Here is a 16,391-nt window from a genome sequence, read left to right on the forward strand (position 1 = left end):
TGAAGCAAGACATAACCAGAGCCATAAGGAAAGGTGTTTACATTTGATACATCAAAGTTCAATTTATGGCAGATGGACAACTTCATGCCATTTAAAAAAAAAAAAAAAAAAAACTCAAGGCAAAATATTTGCAATACAAAGGGCTGATATTCCTAATATGAAAAAAAGCTCTTTTAAAACAAATATGAAAGGAATGATCTAATCAGAATGTGAGGAACAGGCAGTTTAGTAAAATAAATAGTTAATAAACATCTAAAAATGTGATCAACTTCATAAGTAATCAAAGATGCAAAAAAATGATAAATCTTTTTGTTTAATGCCTCTCAGATTGGGAAAGATTAATAAGTGAAAATATCTAGAGTTGCAACTGTAAGAAAACAAGCATTCGCCTTCCCTATAGGAGTGAAAATTCAGTCTTTATGAAGGACAGTTTAGTCATAGCTGGTTGCTCTTGAGAAGTGTATTTAGGTGGAGAACTTTTCTACTTTTGCTGTTTGGAATCTTGAAATAAACATGTTTTTAAAAAATACTTATTTCTGTTAACATGTTCTATTTACTATACCAGCAGTACATGATTTTGTGTTTATGATGAAAAAACTCAAATGATTGAGAGATTTAATAGTTAGAATAAAAATCAAAGTCACCTTTACCTGTCTTCTCCCATTCTCATTTTCCCTTCCAGCTTTCCAGCTTTGAGGTAATCACTGTTCATAATTTGATGTATAGCCTTCCAAATCTGTTTATGTGCCTTTATGGCTTTTGTAATTTAGAACTTTGATGTCCACAGCACCTCTGAGGAAAGGGAGAAAGAGCACTGACCAGGAAGGTGGCAGAGAGGAGAGCCACAGTGGCAGAAATGTGGCCACACGTTGACAGCTATGTGATTGGCATGTTGCTATGGCATCGTGGGATTAAATGGGAAGTATAGAAAAGGAATATCACAGAGTAGAGCAATCCTGCCTCTTTCCAGAGGTCAGAGTCAGAAAGTAAAAGAAGAGGCATGGTGGCTCATATCTGTAATCCCAGCACTTTGGGAGGCCGAGGCTGGTGGATCACCTGAGGTCAGGAGTTCAAGACCAACCTGGCCAACATGGCGAAACCTCATCTTGGCTAAAAATACAAAAACTAGCCAGGTGTGGTGGCACACACCTGTAGTCCCAGCTACTTGGGAAGCTGAGGCAGGAGAATCACTTGCATCTGGGAGGCGGAGGTTGCAGTGAGCTGAGATCACGCCACCGCACTCCAGCCTGGATGACAGAGCGAGACTCTGTCTCTCAAAAAAAAAATTAAAAATTAAAAATTAAAAAAAAAGCACAGTGGCTCATGCCTATAATCCCAGCACTTTGGGAGGCTGAGGTGGGCGGATCACAAGGTCAGGAGTTCGAGACCAGCCTGGCCAACATGGCCAGAGATGAAACCTCATCTCTGCTAAAAATATAAAAATTAGCCAGGCGTGGTGGTGCGCACCTGTAGTCCCAGCTACTTGGGAAGCTGAGGCAGGAGAATTGCTTGAACCCGGGAGGTGGAGGTTGCAGTGAGCCGAGATTGCACCACTGCACTCCAGCCTGGGCAACAAAGCAAGTCTCTGTCTCAAAGAAAAAAGAAAAAAAAACCCACATGGGTTTATTTTCCTCATTTTTATTTCACTTTTCTTTAGAACTAATACATTTTCGGTGATCTTGACCTTTAAGAAAATGATTTTTAGAAATAAAGTGATTGTGTAAATTAGGGGTTATTATTGGGAGTTAAGAGAATGGTAGGTTAGTAATTCATCAGTCAGGGTTCTGTGGTAGGTACTCAATAAATGCTTGTTAAATGAACAAATACATTTCCTTATCAGGAGCTCCCTGCTGTCTCCCCTTTACTTCGGAGCTTTGGCTCTTCTTGGGATCCAGGCAAGTGCGCTGGGTCCAGGCTTGTATGTGTAGAATTAGGTGCCCTTGAGGGGTTTAGGAGCCTAATTTTGCTTTTGTGGTTAAAATCCTTATCAGTGTTGCCACACATTCACTCTGACAGACCATGACTTTTGGTTTTTATTCTTATTTTGGGTTAAAGGGGAACTGGCAAGTCTTTAACTAAAAGTTGTTTTTTGAGGAATGAGCAGACTTTGCTACAGCTTCTAATGCATGCATTTCTCAGGTGTGATGGTTAAACCTTGCACATTCTTTTCAAGCACAGTGCTTGAATGGCACACTGAGTTTTTGGTGTTGAAAATATGAATGAAGAGCGTCTTAACTGATAGCTAGAGGCTGTGTATCATACTGTGAAGTCAGTTATCCAGTCCTCAGTGACTGCCACTGATGACCTAGTCGGGGAGTTAAATGGCAGATACTCTCATTTTTACTATTCCTTATGCTATCCCACTAAAAGAAGTACACACTTTACAAGCTTGACAAATTTGCAGATCTTTTGCTTCCCTCGTAAGTCCGCAGACCTGTTTGTCTTTACCAGAAGAAACCACTTAATCTGATCTTTATCTCCCTCCTTTGGTAATTGTTCAATTGAAAAGGTCCAGGTCCCTCAGGGTTTCTTTGCTATATCACGTTATCTCCATAGAAACATTGTTATAAGTGGTGGCAGTGTGCTTGGGTTCATACATGAAATCCTGTTTATCCCAGATGTCCTAATTTTTAACTGTTGGCCATTGTAGCTGAACAGGGTTTCAGCACTGTTGGGTTAATTGAGTACACTTTTGTGTCAGGGCTGACCTGTGGGAATATAAGTTGCAAGTTAATTCTCAACAGATGATTCTTCATAAAGAATTAGAACCTGGCGAGTTTATTGCAGGCGTTAGGTGTGACTTTAAATGGAGTTTTGAATCTCTTAGCAAAGGTAAAATGCTATGATGAGTCAGGACTATAATGTTGTAAGGAATTAGTGTTGCAAGACCAAGACTCATAAATATATGGTCAATGATAGTGATAAGAAATTTATGGAATATGGATTATTGACATTTTGCTCAAACCAGAAAAACTGCCCTTAATTTCAAGGATTAGCATTCAGAAGCTACAGTATCTGACCTTTATTTCTAAATTTAAAAAAATTAAATATGAGTTTTATAGCATACTGTGAAGTGCTTGCTAACTGCAAGGGAACTTGTTATCAAACAGCACATGGAGTTTACTTTCCTGTCTTTATATTTCTAGCACTTTTCCACCTTTCCCCTTTCAAGCAAATTTTATTATTAAATTGGTACTTGATTATTCAAGTCAAGCTGCCAAAGGGAAGCCATTTTGATGTCTAAGTACATGTTTTTGTTCGTTTGTTTATTTGTTTTTAAATTTGGGGGGGCAGATATATGCACTCATGGGGAGGCTAAAAGGACAGAACTGTTTGCTTTTATTTGTATAATAATAGCTGTCAACCCAGTCACATGAGCTTACTGAAACAGATATTCTGTCTTTCTGTTTAAACTGAAGTTTAGTGTTGTGATTTGCTGAATCTCTTAATATGCTTAAATGGTAAAGAAGTTGCTGTGGGTCTTCAAGATACACATGTTGAAATAGGAATTGTAAAAACAGTTTGGAGTCTTTATTTAAAAACACTGTAGGGCCGGGCGTGGTGGCTCACACCTGTAATCCCAGCACTGTGGAAGGCCGAAGCAGGCAGATCACAAGGTCAGTAGATCGAGACCATCCTGGCTAACATGGTGAAACCCTGTCTCTGCTAAAAATACAAAAACAAAATTAGCTGGGCGTGGTGGCGGGCGCCTGTAGTCCCAGGTACTCAGGAGGCTGAGGCGCGAGAATGGTGTGAACCCTGGAGGCGGAGCTTGCAGGGAGCGGAGATCACGCGACTGCACTTCAGCCTGGGCGACAGAGCGAGACTCTGTCTCAAAAATAAATAAATAAATAAATAACACTGTAGTCGATGAGAAGAATGGTGCCAAAGTCCCAGGATAAGGGAAAGGGTGGCGTTCAGAATCTCCTCACGGTTACTCTGTGACTGCTGCAGATAGGCTCCTTGCAGATGCTCTCATACACCTACATATATGTATATTTTCTCTATTTGGAGAGTAATAGACTCTAGGATTGGGTGGTTTCCTGCATTGAGATCTTTCTATTAATATATCAATGACTCTGCCAATTTCATATCTGAAAAAGTGGTAGGTTAGTTATAGAGGATCTTTAATGTTCCTTTGAGGTCTAAGATTCTGTTTAATATTTTTGTTTAAATTGTGTAAAATACATATGACATAACATTTATCATCTTAACCATTTTTAAGTGTACAATTCAGTGGCATTAAGTACATTCATATTGTTGTGCACCATCACCATCTCTAGAATTCTACATCTTGCAAAACCGAAACTCTGTAGTTATTAACAATTCCCCACTTCTCTGTCGCCCCAGTTCTTTTTTTTTTTTTTTGAGACGGAGTCTCGCTGTATCGCCCAGGTTGGAGTATAGTGGTGCAATCTCAGTTCACTATAACCTTCACCTCCTGGGTTCAAGCAATTCTCCTGCCTCAGCCTCCCGAGTAGCTGGGATTACAGGCTCCCACCACCATTCCCGGCTAATTTTTTATATTTTTGGTAGAGACGGGGTTTTGCCATGTTGGCCAGGCTGCTCTCAAACTCCTGACCTCAGGTGATCTGCCCGCCTTGGCCTCCCAAAGTGCTGGGATTACAGGCATGAGCCGCCGTGTCCAGCCTATTCCCCCAGTTCTTGGTAAGCACCATTCTACTTTCTGTCTCTACGAATTTGACTACTTTAGGTACCTTGTATTAATAGTCATACAGTATTTGTTCTTTGTGACTGACTTATTTCACTTAACAGAATGTCAACGCTCGTCTGTATTGTAGCATGTTTCAGAATTTTCTGACTTTTAAAGGCTAAATAATATTCCATTGTTTGTCCTGCATTTTGTTTATTCATTCATCTTTTGATGGACACGGGTTATTTCTGCCTTTGGCTGTTGCAGATAGTGCTGCTGTGAAACATTCGTGTACAAGTATTTGTTTGAATATTGGGTATATTCCTGGGAATGGAATTGCTGGGTCATGTGGCATTTCTATGCTTAACTTTTTGAGGAACTGCCATGCTATCTTTTCCACATTGGCTGCACCTTTTTACGTTCCTACCAGGACCACACAAGGGTGCTAGCTTCCCTACACCTTCACCAACACTTGTTATTTTTTGTTTTATTGCCATCCTTATGACTATGAGTGGTATCTCATTGTGGTTTTGATTGGTATTTTCCTAATGATTAGTGATGTTGAGTATTTTTTCAGGTGCTTATTGGCCACTTGTATATCTTCTTTAGAAAAATGACCATTCAAGTTCTTTGCCCCACCCCCACGCTTTTTTTTTTTTTTTTTTTTTTGAGATGGGTCTTGCTCTGTTGCCCAGGCTGGAGTGCAGTGGCGCAATCTTGGCTCACTGCAACATCTGCCTCCCAGGTTCAAGTGATTCTCATGTCTCAGCCTCCTGAGTAGCTGAGATTACAGGCATGCACCACCACGCCTGGCTAATTTTTTGAATTTTTAATAGATACAGAGTTTTGCCATGTTGGCCAGGCTGGTCTTGAACTCCTGACCTCAAGTGATCCCTCTGCCCGCCTTGGCCTCCCAAAGTATTGGGATTACAGGTGTGAGCCACTGCGCCCAGCCCCTATTTTTAATTTTATCTTTATTTCCCCTCCACCTTAAGACTGAGACTTTGCCCATTTTTTTAATTGGGTTGTTTATTGAGATGTAGGAGCTGTTTATATATTTTGTATGTTAACCCTTTATCAGATACATGATTTACAAATATTTTCTCCTATTCTGTGAGTTGTCTTTCACTCTCTTGAAGTGTCCTTTGATGCACAGAAGTTCTTAAGTTCAGTGAAGTTCAGTTTATTTATTTATTGAGACAGAGTGTCTCTCCATTGCCCAGGTTGGAGTGCAGTCACGTGATCTCGGCTCACTGCAACTTTCACCTCCCAGGTTCAAACGATTCTTGTGTCTCAGTCTCCTGAGTAGCTGGGATTACAGGCGTGTGCCCCCATGCCTGGATAATTTTTGTATTTTTAGTGGAGACGGGGGTCTCGCCATGTTGGCCAGGCTGGTCTCGAACTCTTTTCCTCAAGTGATCCGCCCACCCCAGCCTCCCAAAGTGCGGAGATTACAGGTGTGAGGTACTCTGCCCAGCTGCATTTATTCTTTTTGTTACCTGTGTTTTACGTGTCATATCCAGTAAATCACTGTCAAATCCAATATTGTGAAGCTTTTCCCCTATGTTGTCTTCTAAGAGTTTTATATTTTTGCTCTTATATTTAGGTCTTTGATCCATTTTGAATTAATTTTTGTGTATAATGTAAAGACCCAGTTTGATTATTTTGCCAACACTATTGTTGAAAAGACTGTTCTTTCTCCACTGAATGGTCTTAAGCATCCTTGTTGTAAATAATTTGACCATATACGTTGACTTTGGTTTTATAGTAATACCATTGTTACAATATGGTTTGATACATGTAATTTTTATTTGATGTTTCTGAACTTTGTTTAAAATATTGGACTTGTTCCATGGCTGAATGATTGATAATAAAATAAAATAATAAATAAAATATTGGACTTGGAAAGTAAATATGAGGGTAGTAAGTTAGTTATCTATTCGAGTAAAAGAAACTTGAGGCATATCAGCCAGTTGCAGTTTGTGAGCCTGAGTTGGATTCTGGTCTATAAAATAAATTTAGATAAAATAGGGAAGTTTTTAACATGGACTGAGAATTAGAATTATACTAGGAGATTATTTTGTTAGATGTGATAATAGTTTTGTGGTTATGTGGAAGAATATTATTTTTATAGAGATACTTGCTGAAATATTTAGTGGTGAAGTATAAAATCTGCAACCAGCTTTGAAAATGGTTCAGCCAAAATAGGAAATGTAGCAAATTATTAACCTTTTTTTTTTTTTTTTTTGAGATGGAGTCTCACTCTGTTGCCCAGGCTGGAGTGCAGTGGTACAATCTTGGCTCACTGCAACCTCTGCCTCCTGGGTTCAAGCAATTCTCGTGCCTCAGCCTCCTGAGCAGCTGGGACTACAGGTGCGCGCCACCATGCCCGGCTAATTTTTGTATTTTTAGTAGAGATGGAGTTTCACCACATTGCCCAGGCTGGTATCGACCTCCTGACCTCGTGATCCACCCGCCTGTACCTCCCAAAGTGCTGGGATTACAGGCGTATATGGTGTTTATTGTATTACTCATTTTTTTCCTTATGTTCGACCATTTTAAAAATACATTTTCAAAAAGTTGTTCCCACTGAGCTTTAGATTCACTTATCAGTGTTTGCTAGATAGTTCCAGGTAATGCATAAGTACCTTAAACTCAACATGCCCCAGTTAAGCTATCATTTCCTAGTCTTCTTGCTTTATGTCCTTTCTCATAGGGTTGTTTTCCCCTCTACCTTCCATCTGACTGACATCACCACTCTGAGGAGACCTTTTCCTTACAAACAATGTAAACAATCCCTCTGTCATGTATGCCATTGTGGTAAAACAACTGTTTACATTTTCAAGTCCCTCACTTGTTGCTGAGCTCCTTCATTGTTGATCTCTTCTGTCCAGTATTCTTGAACTGAGCTGTTGAAATGTATTTTCCTTTATTTACCACAGTATTTCATCTTGTGAGTGTTGGCTTTTTCAAAATGAGAGACACTGGTTCTTTTGATCCAGGCCTTGAATGTGAGGCCCAGAAGTCATTCCAGAGCACTAATCAGTTGAGCGGATAATTATTTGGCATTTAATCAGAGATGATCCCCATGTTAGACAAGGCGATCACTAAATGAGGCTGTGCTTTGTCTTTTAAAGGTGGGAAGAAGAGCGCTATCCTGAAGGCATCAAGTGGAAATTCCTAGAACATAAAGGTCCAGTATTTGCCCCACCATATGAGCCTCTTCCAGAGAATGTCAAGTTTTATTATGATGGTGAGTTGTTTCAAGGTTCTTGATTCTTGGCCAAGAAAAGAAATCTGCTTCTATTTAGGGATAGAAAACAAGGAAGGATCCTATGTAATAGATAATCCTTTTTATTTCATTTTGTTTTATTGCCATGCAATTTTGAGGAAGGAGCATCAGGTGTTAACTCTTAAAGGACCATTTGCTGCTGAAAAAGTGCCATGAAAAAGGGGCTATTCATGTCTTCCCTACATAGTCCAAAAAAGGTTTGTCAACATGGCTCACAGTGTGTGGTCCACAAGCTGAAGGTTTTGATCTGAACTTCATTTCTAGGGAGCAACTCTTCGCAAGAGTTATTAGAAAAGCCTCACTTGAATGGTAGTATTTTATGTTAGCAATATAACAATGCAATCGGACAAGCTGCTCATCACTAGAAACAGTACTAGTATATGGTTGAGGATTAATAGTCTGCCATCAATCTCTAGATAGGGCTGGTAGGCATCTGTCACCTATTCTTTGTAGCATAACACTATGCCTTTGATATATGTGCAGTCAAGTCTGATGAGCTGCTTTAAAGAAATGCCCTGCCTGGGTCTCTTAGAACCCTCAGAATTGTCCCTTATCTGTCGTTGGTATTTGTATCCTTGGGTTGAAGGATTTGAGGGTAGCCTTTGACACGCCTCCTGTTGGCAGTGTAGCAGTATGTAGATGGTAATAACTGATTTTCTTCATTCCATGAGTTTTATCCAGAAATGGTTAGAGCATTGTTCCTCATACCCTTATGTGCTTATGACTCACCAGAGTGGATCTGAGCGCATTTAACAGTTGTGGGGTGGGCTTCTTTTCCCTTTCCCCACTGTCCCTCTTCTTCTTTCCTCTTTCCCAACCATCCTTCCCTCTTCTGTGCCCTTTCCCCACAGTCCCCCTTCTCCTTTCCACAGCATTCCTCTTCCACCTCCACTTGTCTTGCCACCATCTTTTGGCCACTGTTATTTCACCACCCCATTTCTCCACCATTTTTCCCACCCTCAACCCCCCACAGTTTTCTTCTCACCCATCCCACCGCCCCCACCGAAAAGAAAAAGTTCTGGGGTGGGATTGAGTACTTCTGAACCAAGTGGCCTGCTAACCAAACTTTGAGAAACGCTGGTTAGGATAACTGCTGAAAAGCATCAGTGGTGAACACTCAGGCATTCTGGTGCATCTCTCTTCCCACCAGTAGTGGCCTTAGGTCCACCAATGCTTGTAGGCCTAGGTAGTAGTTTACACTAAAGGGCTGGGTCTGCAACTGAAGAAAGTGCCAAACTTGGCAAGCTGAAATTTGTTTTTTAAAATGACGTATTTATTAGCCAAGTGTGGTGGTGCACGCCTGTAGTCCCAGCTACTCGGGAGGCTAAGGTGGGAGGATCGCTTGAGTCTAGGAGGCAGAGGTTGCAGTGAGTCCAGATCGTGCCACTCCCCTCCAGCCTGTGTGACAGAGTGAGACCCTGTGTCAAAAAATAAACTAATAAATAAATAAATAAAACATATTTATTGAATGTATTTGTGTTCAGACACCAAGACCCAGCAGTGGATAGTACTACTGACTTAGACCCTGATCTTGGGGAGTGTTTGCAGCCTAACAGGACTCCATAATCTCAGAGGCAAATGCTTATATTACGTAAACATTTTGACCTGTTGACCAGAGAGCCTAAGAGAGTTCTTTCAGCCCTCACGCTGGTCATCCCTGGAGACTCTTAAGTATAACTCAAAGCCAAAACTCCTAATTAAGAGAAAGGGCCTAGGACCTTGAAGAGCACCATCTCAAAGCGTAGGTATTCCGTAGCCCTGGTCTGGACTTACCAGGAGCTTTAGGATGCTCCGCTGGTAAAGCCTCACTTTGAGGTTCAGAGTGATGGGAGGGAAAGCTAGATTTCCTAGTCCTGTGGTTTCTCTTCCTTTTCAAGATAGGAAGCAGAGGCCTGGTCTAGTTCACAGGTTGCCATAGTCCTTTCCTCCCATTCTTGCCCAGTCCTCCTTTATAGGATCTTGCTTTAGGGCTCCAGCATTTTCTCAGTTGGTCCTCCGCTGGGATTTCTTCTCTTTGATTGTGTGAACTCATACTCTGCAGTAAGTCAAGAAGTCACATTTGACTTTACTTCAAACTGATACAGTAAGTGCTGCCTACTCTCTGGGGAGGAGAATTCTTAGACTCCTTTAGAACTTGCCAGGGAGGTGGGGCATGGGCTAGCTGAAGCAGTGAATTACTGCCTCCTCTAAGGACCTTCAGTTTACAGCTTTGACTCAGCAGTTTCCTTTTCCTGGAGCTCGGCCTTTTCCACAAAGTGTTAACATTGCCAGGAACCTTCCAGTCATCCTCCCACTACTCTGCTGCAGGGAGCCATCATTTCATCTTTTGACAGCTCATCTAAAATAGGAGTCACGGTTGCTTCTCCCTCTATTAGGACAGAATTCAGTAAAACAGCCTAAAATCTCATTTTTTTAAATTTATTTTTATATTTATTTATTTGAGACAGAGTCATACTCTGTCACCCAGGCGGGAGTGCAGTGGCACAATCTTGGCTCACTGCAGCCTCCACCTCCAAGGTTCAAATGATTCTCATGCCTCAGCCTCCCAAGTAGCTGAAGTTACAGGCACGCACCACCAACCTAATTTTTGTATTTTTAATAGAGACGGGGTTTTACCATGTTGGTCAAGCTGGTATGGAACTCCTGACCTGAAGTGATCCTTGCACTGCCTCCTAAAGTGCTGGGATTACAGGTGTGAACCACCATGCTCAGCCACATTTTTTTTTAAATGGTGTTAACATTTATTTTATACCAAACATACTTGAAAACAGTTTACATTTTTTTCTTGCCATTTTATTTCATTTATTTTATTCCTAGTGACTTAATGTTTTCCTTTATATTGGAAACATGTTACAGTTTTCTAAAGAAGTTCAGGGAATCTTTTAATACACAGCCTATCTTCCCCGAAGTGTCTTTCTTCCAAAGCAGAAGCTTGGGGGTTGATGGGGTGGCAGCTGCGCCACCTGTTGGCCTTTTAAGTTAATGGCGTCCAAAGTGGGTTCTCTCTATTATAACTGTTTCAATATTGTGCTATAGTTCTCTACACCCCTGCAAGTCAGATTGCATATCATTATGAGATAAGATGTCTTCTGAGTTTCGAAATAAATGGATTTCTGGTTAAATTTTAGTTTTCTATAAAGAATGTGGGCACCCTTGGTGAATTATTAATACCTATGTAATAGTAAGATGGTGAAATTATAGTTAACCTCATATTAAGTATAGCCAAATGCTCTTAGTATAGCATGGATTGGTTCCAGGTGATGTAGTAAAGTTGGATTTTTAAGAAAGAATGGAAATTGGCGCTAAGAGTACTGTCAAAAGCATTGTTTGAAAAGTGGATTAAATTCCCAAGTACTTTTCTTTCATTGCTTTATTAACTAAATCAGGTACATAAAACCCGTAGGCCCTATTCAGATTTTCTTTACCAGTTAGCAGCTTTCATTGTGAAACATCTGAGTCCCTTTAGACAGCTTTTTGTTTATTTGAGACAGAGTCTCAGTCTGTTGCCCAGGCTGAAGTGCAGTGGCGCGATCTTGGCTCACTGCAACCCCTGCCTCCTGGGTTCAAGCGATTCTCATGCCTCAGCCTCCTGAGTAGCTGGAGTTACAGGCTCCCACCACCACGCCCGGCTGATTTTTTATATTTTTAGTAGAGATGGGGTTTTGCCATGTTGGCCAGGCTGATCTGGAACTCCTGACCTCAAGTGATCTGCCTGCCTCAGCCTCCCAAAGTGCTGGTATTACAGGCATGAGCCACTGCTCCCAGCCCCTTTAGACAGCTTTTACATAAACAATTGGATACACCAGGGACCCCAGTCATCCCCTGTGCTGTGGATGCATCCTGGTTCCCTGAAAGAGGTAGCATCATGGTACCTATGTTCCAGAGCAGTGCGTCGCAAACTCTAGTGTGCATCCAAGTCTCGTTAAAAATGCAATTTCTGTATAGGATTCAGTAGGTCTAGGAGGGGGCCTGGGATTCTGCATTTCTAAACTCCCACATGATGTCAATGCTGCTGGTCTGTGAACCTTACTTGTTGAATAGCAAGGTTCTAGAAGAAGGTCTTATTAGGCTTTTCATATGGGAAATCTGGGCTTGCCTAGTATGGATATATATTTTTTTATTCATATTCCACCCACCTAACATTGAAGAAGAAAGATGCCTATTTCTTTTCCCCACAATTCCTTTCTTCCACTCCCTGCCCTATCCCTTCCTCCCCTTCTTGAACAGAGGCTGCTTAGCTTAGCAGTGGCAGGAGTCCCTCTGAGGATTTGATTTTTAAAAACCATTGAAGAGGTGTAAAGGACCCTGCTTGCTGAAAGGAAAAGGAAGAGTGACTGGGCCTCCCCCAGGTCATCCCTGTCCTGAGCAGGCACCTGGGAACAATTAACTGGCATAGTCTCCAGAGAATGACCCAGGTAAATATATGCTAAAGAGAAGGAGAATTTGTACAAGTAGATATAAATCAGTATGTTGTCTTTGTTGTTGTTGCTACTATGTGTCACCAGACCTTTATATACCATGAGAAGGCAAACCATTATTAAAGAGAATTCACTAGCCCTGGGTATTTATACTTAGAACATGAATACTATACCTCACTTTTTGGAACCACTTTTTTCTCTAGGTAAAGTCATGAAGCTGAGCCCCAAAGCAGAGGAAGTAGCTACATTCTTTGCAAAAATGCTCGACCATGAATATACGACCAAGGAAATATTTAGGAAAAATTTCTTTAAAGACTGGAGAAAGGTACTGTAGCCCATGTGTTAATATCCTAGTACCTTGCAAAACAATCAAGTACTAAGTAATAAATTATCATTTTGCAAAAACATTTCCTGATGTAAAATTTGAGTTTTATGGATTTTGTTGTATTTAAACTTGCGCATTTTTTGTCTTCATTTACTATATTATGTAGGGTTTCTGTCCAACAAGAGTACTTGTATATCTTTGCTATCGGCTCTCATGTGATGGCAGGTAGGGGGTTATCAGATTAGGCCAAACAGAAAACCTCAACTCCAGTTGCGCACAGGAAAGTTTGTCTCTGCAGGACTGCCCCGTGTCTGCTGTTGCAAAGAGAAATGTTAATCTGATGTCCCACTCCCTGTTAATTCTTGCTCATTTGTTTTAGGTACTTTCTACTCTTGAAACCACATATACTATATTTGCCTAGGTGATTTTTTAAAATCTCATTATTCTCAATTTGGATAATGTGGACAGAGGCAGCAGTAAAGTTTACTTCCTGAACTAGCTCTGAAAAAGCAGATTTAATAAATGAATAGAATAGGGGTAATGTTTCCAAGAGAGAATCAGTATGGGATTTCAAACTCGTATTCATAACACCTGGGGGCTGTGTGCCACGGAGTCTAACAAACCACATAAGAGTTCATTTTTTTCCGTGATAAGTCATTTTAAAACATTTTAATATTAGTAAGTACATATTTTATAATAAAGTAATACAACTGTGTTTTTTTGTTTTTTCAAAATTTATTAATTGAGATTGGCTACTTCCAGAAAACTCTGACTGAAAAAATGGTGCTTGGGTGTATTTGCAAAGAAACCCAAGGACTTATTAGTGTATTTTCGTTGTTTTTCTTTCATCTCCCCGTTTTCTTTTGACTAGGAAATGACTAATGAAGAGAAGAATATTATCACCAACCTAAGCAAATGTGATTTTACCCAGATGAGCCAGTATTTCAAAGCCCAGACGGAAGCTCGGAAACAGATGAGCAAGGAAGAGAAACTGGTACTACAGAATTTATTAAACCTCTGGAGAATTTTGGAATTGTGATTGGTTCATTTAATTTTCCTCTTGGTTCTTATGACACAACATTAACATCAGTAATTTCAAATCATTCTATGCTAAAGACTTAGAATTTTCAAAGTCTAAATTTTCTTAAAGGTTTTAGTTAGACTGAAAATTGTGAACAAGTACTTTGCTCAGTAGCTCTGTATAGGAACCTTGGTGCTTCAGTGACCTAAAAACCAGTCAGTAACTCCAGCCAATAATATAGTAATTAAGGATGGGCAGACCTGTCCCACAGTGGCTACTGGATATTAAGGATTTAAGACATGAAATCATATTGGCCATGTACCTCCCTGTTCTTTGATCTATTTTACTCTGGAATCTTGTGATGCTCATCCATCTCCATCTTCCAGCCTTGGCCATCCTCATTACTGAAGGATCTTTCTGGTATCCAGCTGGGATGTCATTTTTCTTCTACAGCCTGCCTGTTTTTGTTAAAACAAACAAACAAAAAAAAAGTTTATTGGAACCAGGTGCCTCTACTTGTCTACATATTATCTATGGCTGTGTTTATGCAACAATGACAGAGATGAGTAGTTGCAAAAGAGACTGTGTGGCACTCAAGCCTAAAATACTTTCTATCTAGAAAAAGTTGTCAGCCCCTGAACTAAAGGAATCCAGGGTAGAATTTCATTTTTTCCAATCGGAAGTCCAGAAGTTAAGGACTTTAAGGAATTCTTTGCACTTCAAATTCCTGTAGTTTCAGTATTTTAAAGGACTTGTGTGTTTATATAATTCAGACCATTGTATTTATATAACTCATTGTTTCATGGTACTTATTTGGTCACTAGTTTAAAAATCAATGCATTACTATAAGAATGTTAATTGCATCAGACTTTGTGTCTCAGATAAATCTTATCCTCAATATTCCAAGTTAGTGAAATTTAGTATATTATTTACTTCAGGGGCATTTTGAAACTTAAAAGATCACTTTGGAGCTTTGTTCTTAGAATATTGATCCAAAGATAGATTTTATAAACATCCCCTTGTCAGAGCCTCTGCCAAGGACACCTGCTGCCACAAGGTCTGAATCTGTTCCCACCCTTAGTTAAACTGAATCAATAAGTATATAAAATGCAAAGAGTCAATAGAGGGTAAGGAAGCTCAAAATCTCCCCCACCTTTTTGGAGCAAGGATCATAGTATAGAGTGTATATACCTGTATACTTACAAAAAAATTAGTGACAGATCTGTCTGGGCTTAAAAACCCATGCTGTTTAGCTGCTGTTTAATTAAATGGCTTGAGCTATTCTTTTATGAGGCTCTATCAGAGACTCTTCTCCATTTCCTGTTTTGATAGTACTCAGTAAAACAGTATGAATTTTTAAAGTACATTTAAAAACACCCAAATAACATTTACAAACATATATCCTTTAAGACACAAGAATCAGTTTTGAATCTAGTTGAAATCAATCCTTATAGGCAGATCTTTTTGGGGAATTTTATGATATTTAAGTTTGAGAAAACCACTAGAAGTTTTCCTTTATTTTAATTTATTTTTTAGTGATTTTCAGACTTTCCTCTACCTTGACTTAGTCTCCCACAAGAGATAAAATGCATTAGTAGAGAACAGCAATCTGAAACTATTTTGAGTACTTTCTTGCTGTCTTCCAGAAAATCAAAGAGGAGAATGAAAAATTATTGAAAGAATATGGATTCTGTGTTATGGATAACCACAAAGAGAGGATTGCTAACTTCAAGATAGAGCCTCCTGGACTTTTCCGTGGCCGCGGCAACCACCCCAAGATGGGCATGCTGAAGAGACGAATCATGCCCGAGGATATAATCATCAACTGTAGCAAGTGAGCTCACACTTCATCCTATGGGCCAAAAAGCGGGTGGAGGGCGTCCTTTATTGTACTTGGGAGTATTTCCCAGGTTACACAGGACTGTTTGGGAAAGGAGATACTTAAGAGCAGGACAGTATTTCATGCGTAGGTCTCCAGATGTTTTTGAGGTACAGTTGTCTCCCCTCATCCACAGGGGATATGTTCCAGGACCCCCAGTGGTTGCCTGAAACTTCGACCCAATTGCTGTCAACTTCGAACACATTTCTGTTGATGTCTTCCACCCCCAAATTTAATGCCTTTTCCATCTTTATTAAGTACTTATCACATAGAGTGGCTATAACTTTTGCAGTCTGAGGCACAACAGCAAAACTAGCACGACTTTCTTTTTCCTTCTTCACAATTTCACAGATGGAAGATTCATTCTTACCTTAGATCTTAGCAACTTCAGCATACAGTTTTTTTTATTAAGTTGATAATTTTCACCTTTTCATTTAAAGCACTCTGTGCAGCTTCTCTTTGGCATATCCAAATTGCCAACATCACTACTTTCGCACTTTGGGGCCTTTATTAAGTAAAAGAAGGATTACTTGAACACAAGCAATGTAAAACCATTAAAGTCAACCTGATAACTAAGGCAGCTACTAGGTTACCTAGGGGCAAGTGATGTATACAGTATGGTATGTTGTGTATATGGTTCATGCGTCCCAGGTGGGACTACAAGAGATTTCATCATGCTCCTCAGAACGATGTGCAATTTAAAACTTACAAAATGTTTATTTCTGGAATTTCGTATTGAATATTTTCGGATGACAGTTGACTGAGGGTAAGTAAAACCATGCATAAGGTGGGACTACTGTAT

General features: G+C 40.0%; 1 protein-coding gene and 1 long non-coding RNA gene across 3 annotated transcripts in view; one reads left to right on the top strand and one right to left on the bottom strand.

The window, feature by feature from the left end:
• TOP1 (DNA topoisomerase I) overlaps nucleotides 1-16,391 on the top strand; it is a 96,404-nt gene that overhangs the window by 56,618 nt on the left and 23,395 nt on the right. Inside the window, exons 9-12 of the mRNA XM_054467307.2 lie at nucleotides 7,792-7,907; nucleotides 12,568-12,689; nucleotides 13,561-13,683; nucleotides 15,357-15,544. Coding sequence (XP_054323282.1) covers nucleotides 7,792-7,907; nucleotides 12,568-12,689; nucleotides 13,561-13,683; nucleotides 15,357-15,544 — 549 coding nt within the window. The remainder of the gene's footprint in view (nucleotides 1-7,791; nucleotides 7,908-12,567; nucleotides 12,690-13,560; nucleotides 13,684-15,356; nucleotides 15,545-16,391) is intronic.
• The window catches only part of LOC129021638 (uncharacterized), a 36,948-nt gene continuing 33,976 nt past the window's right edge, over nucleotides 13,420-16,391 (bottom strand). The window contains exon 3 of one of the 2 annotated variants that reach the window (XR_008496101.2): nucleotides 13,420-14,168. This is a non-coding gene — a long non-coding RNA (uncharacterized LOC129021638). The remainder of the gene's footprint in view (nucleotides 14,169-16,391) is intronic. The other variant, XR_008496100.2, reaches the window with a different exon arrangement.

The sequence above is a fragment of the Pongo pygmaeus genome, chromosome 21 (genome assembly GCF_028885625.2).
Source record: "Pongo pygmaeus isolate AG05252 chromosome 21, NHGRI_mPonPyg2-v2.0_pri, whole genome shotgun sequence".
NCBI classification, from domain to species: domain Eukaryota; kingdom Metazoa; phylum Chordata; class Mammalia; order Primates; family Hominidae; genus Pongo; species Pongo pygmaeus.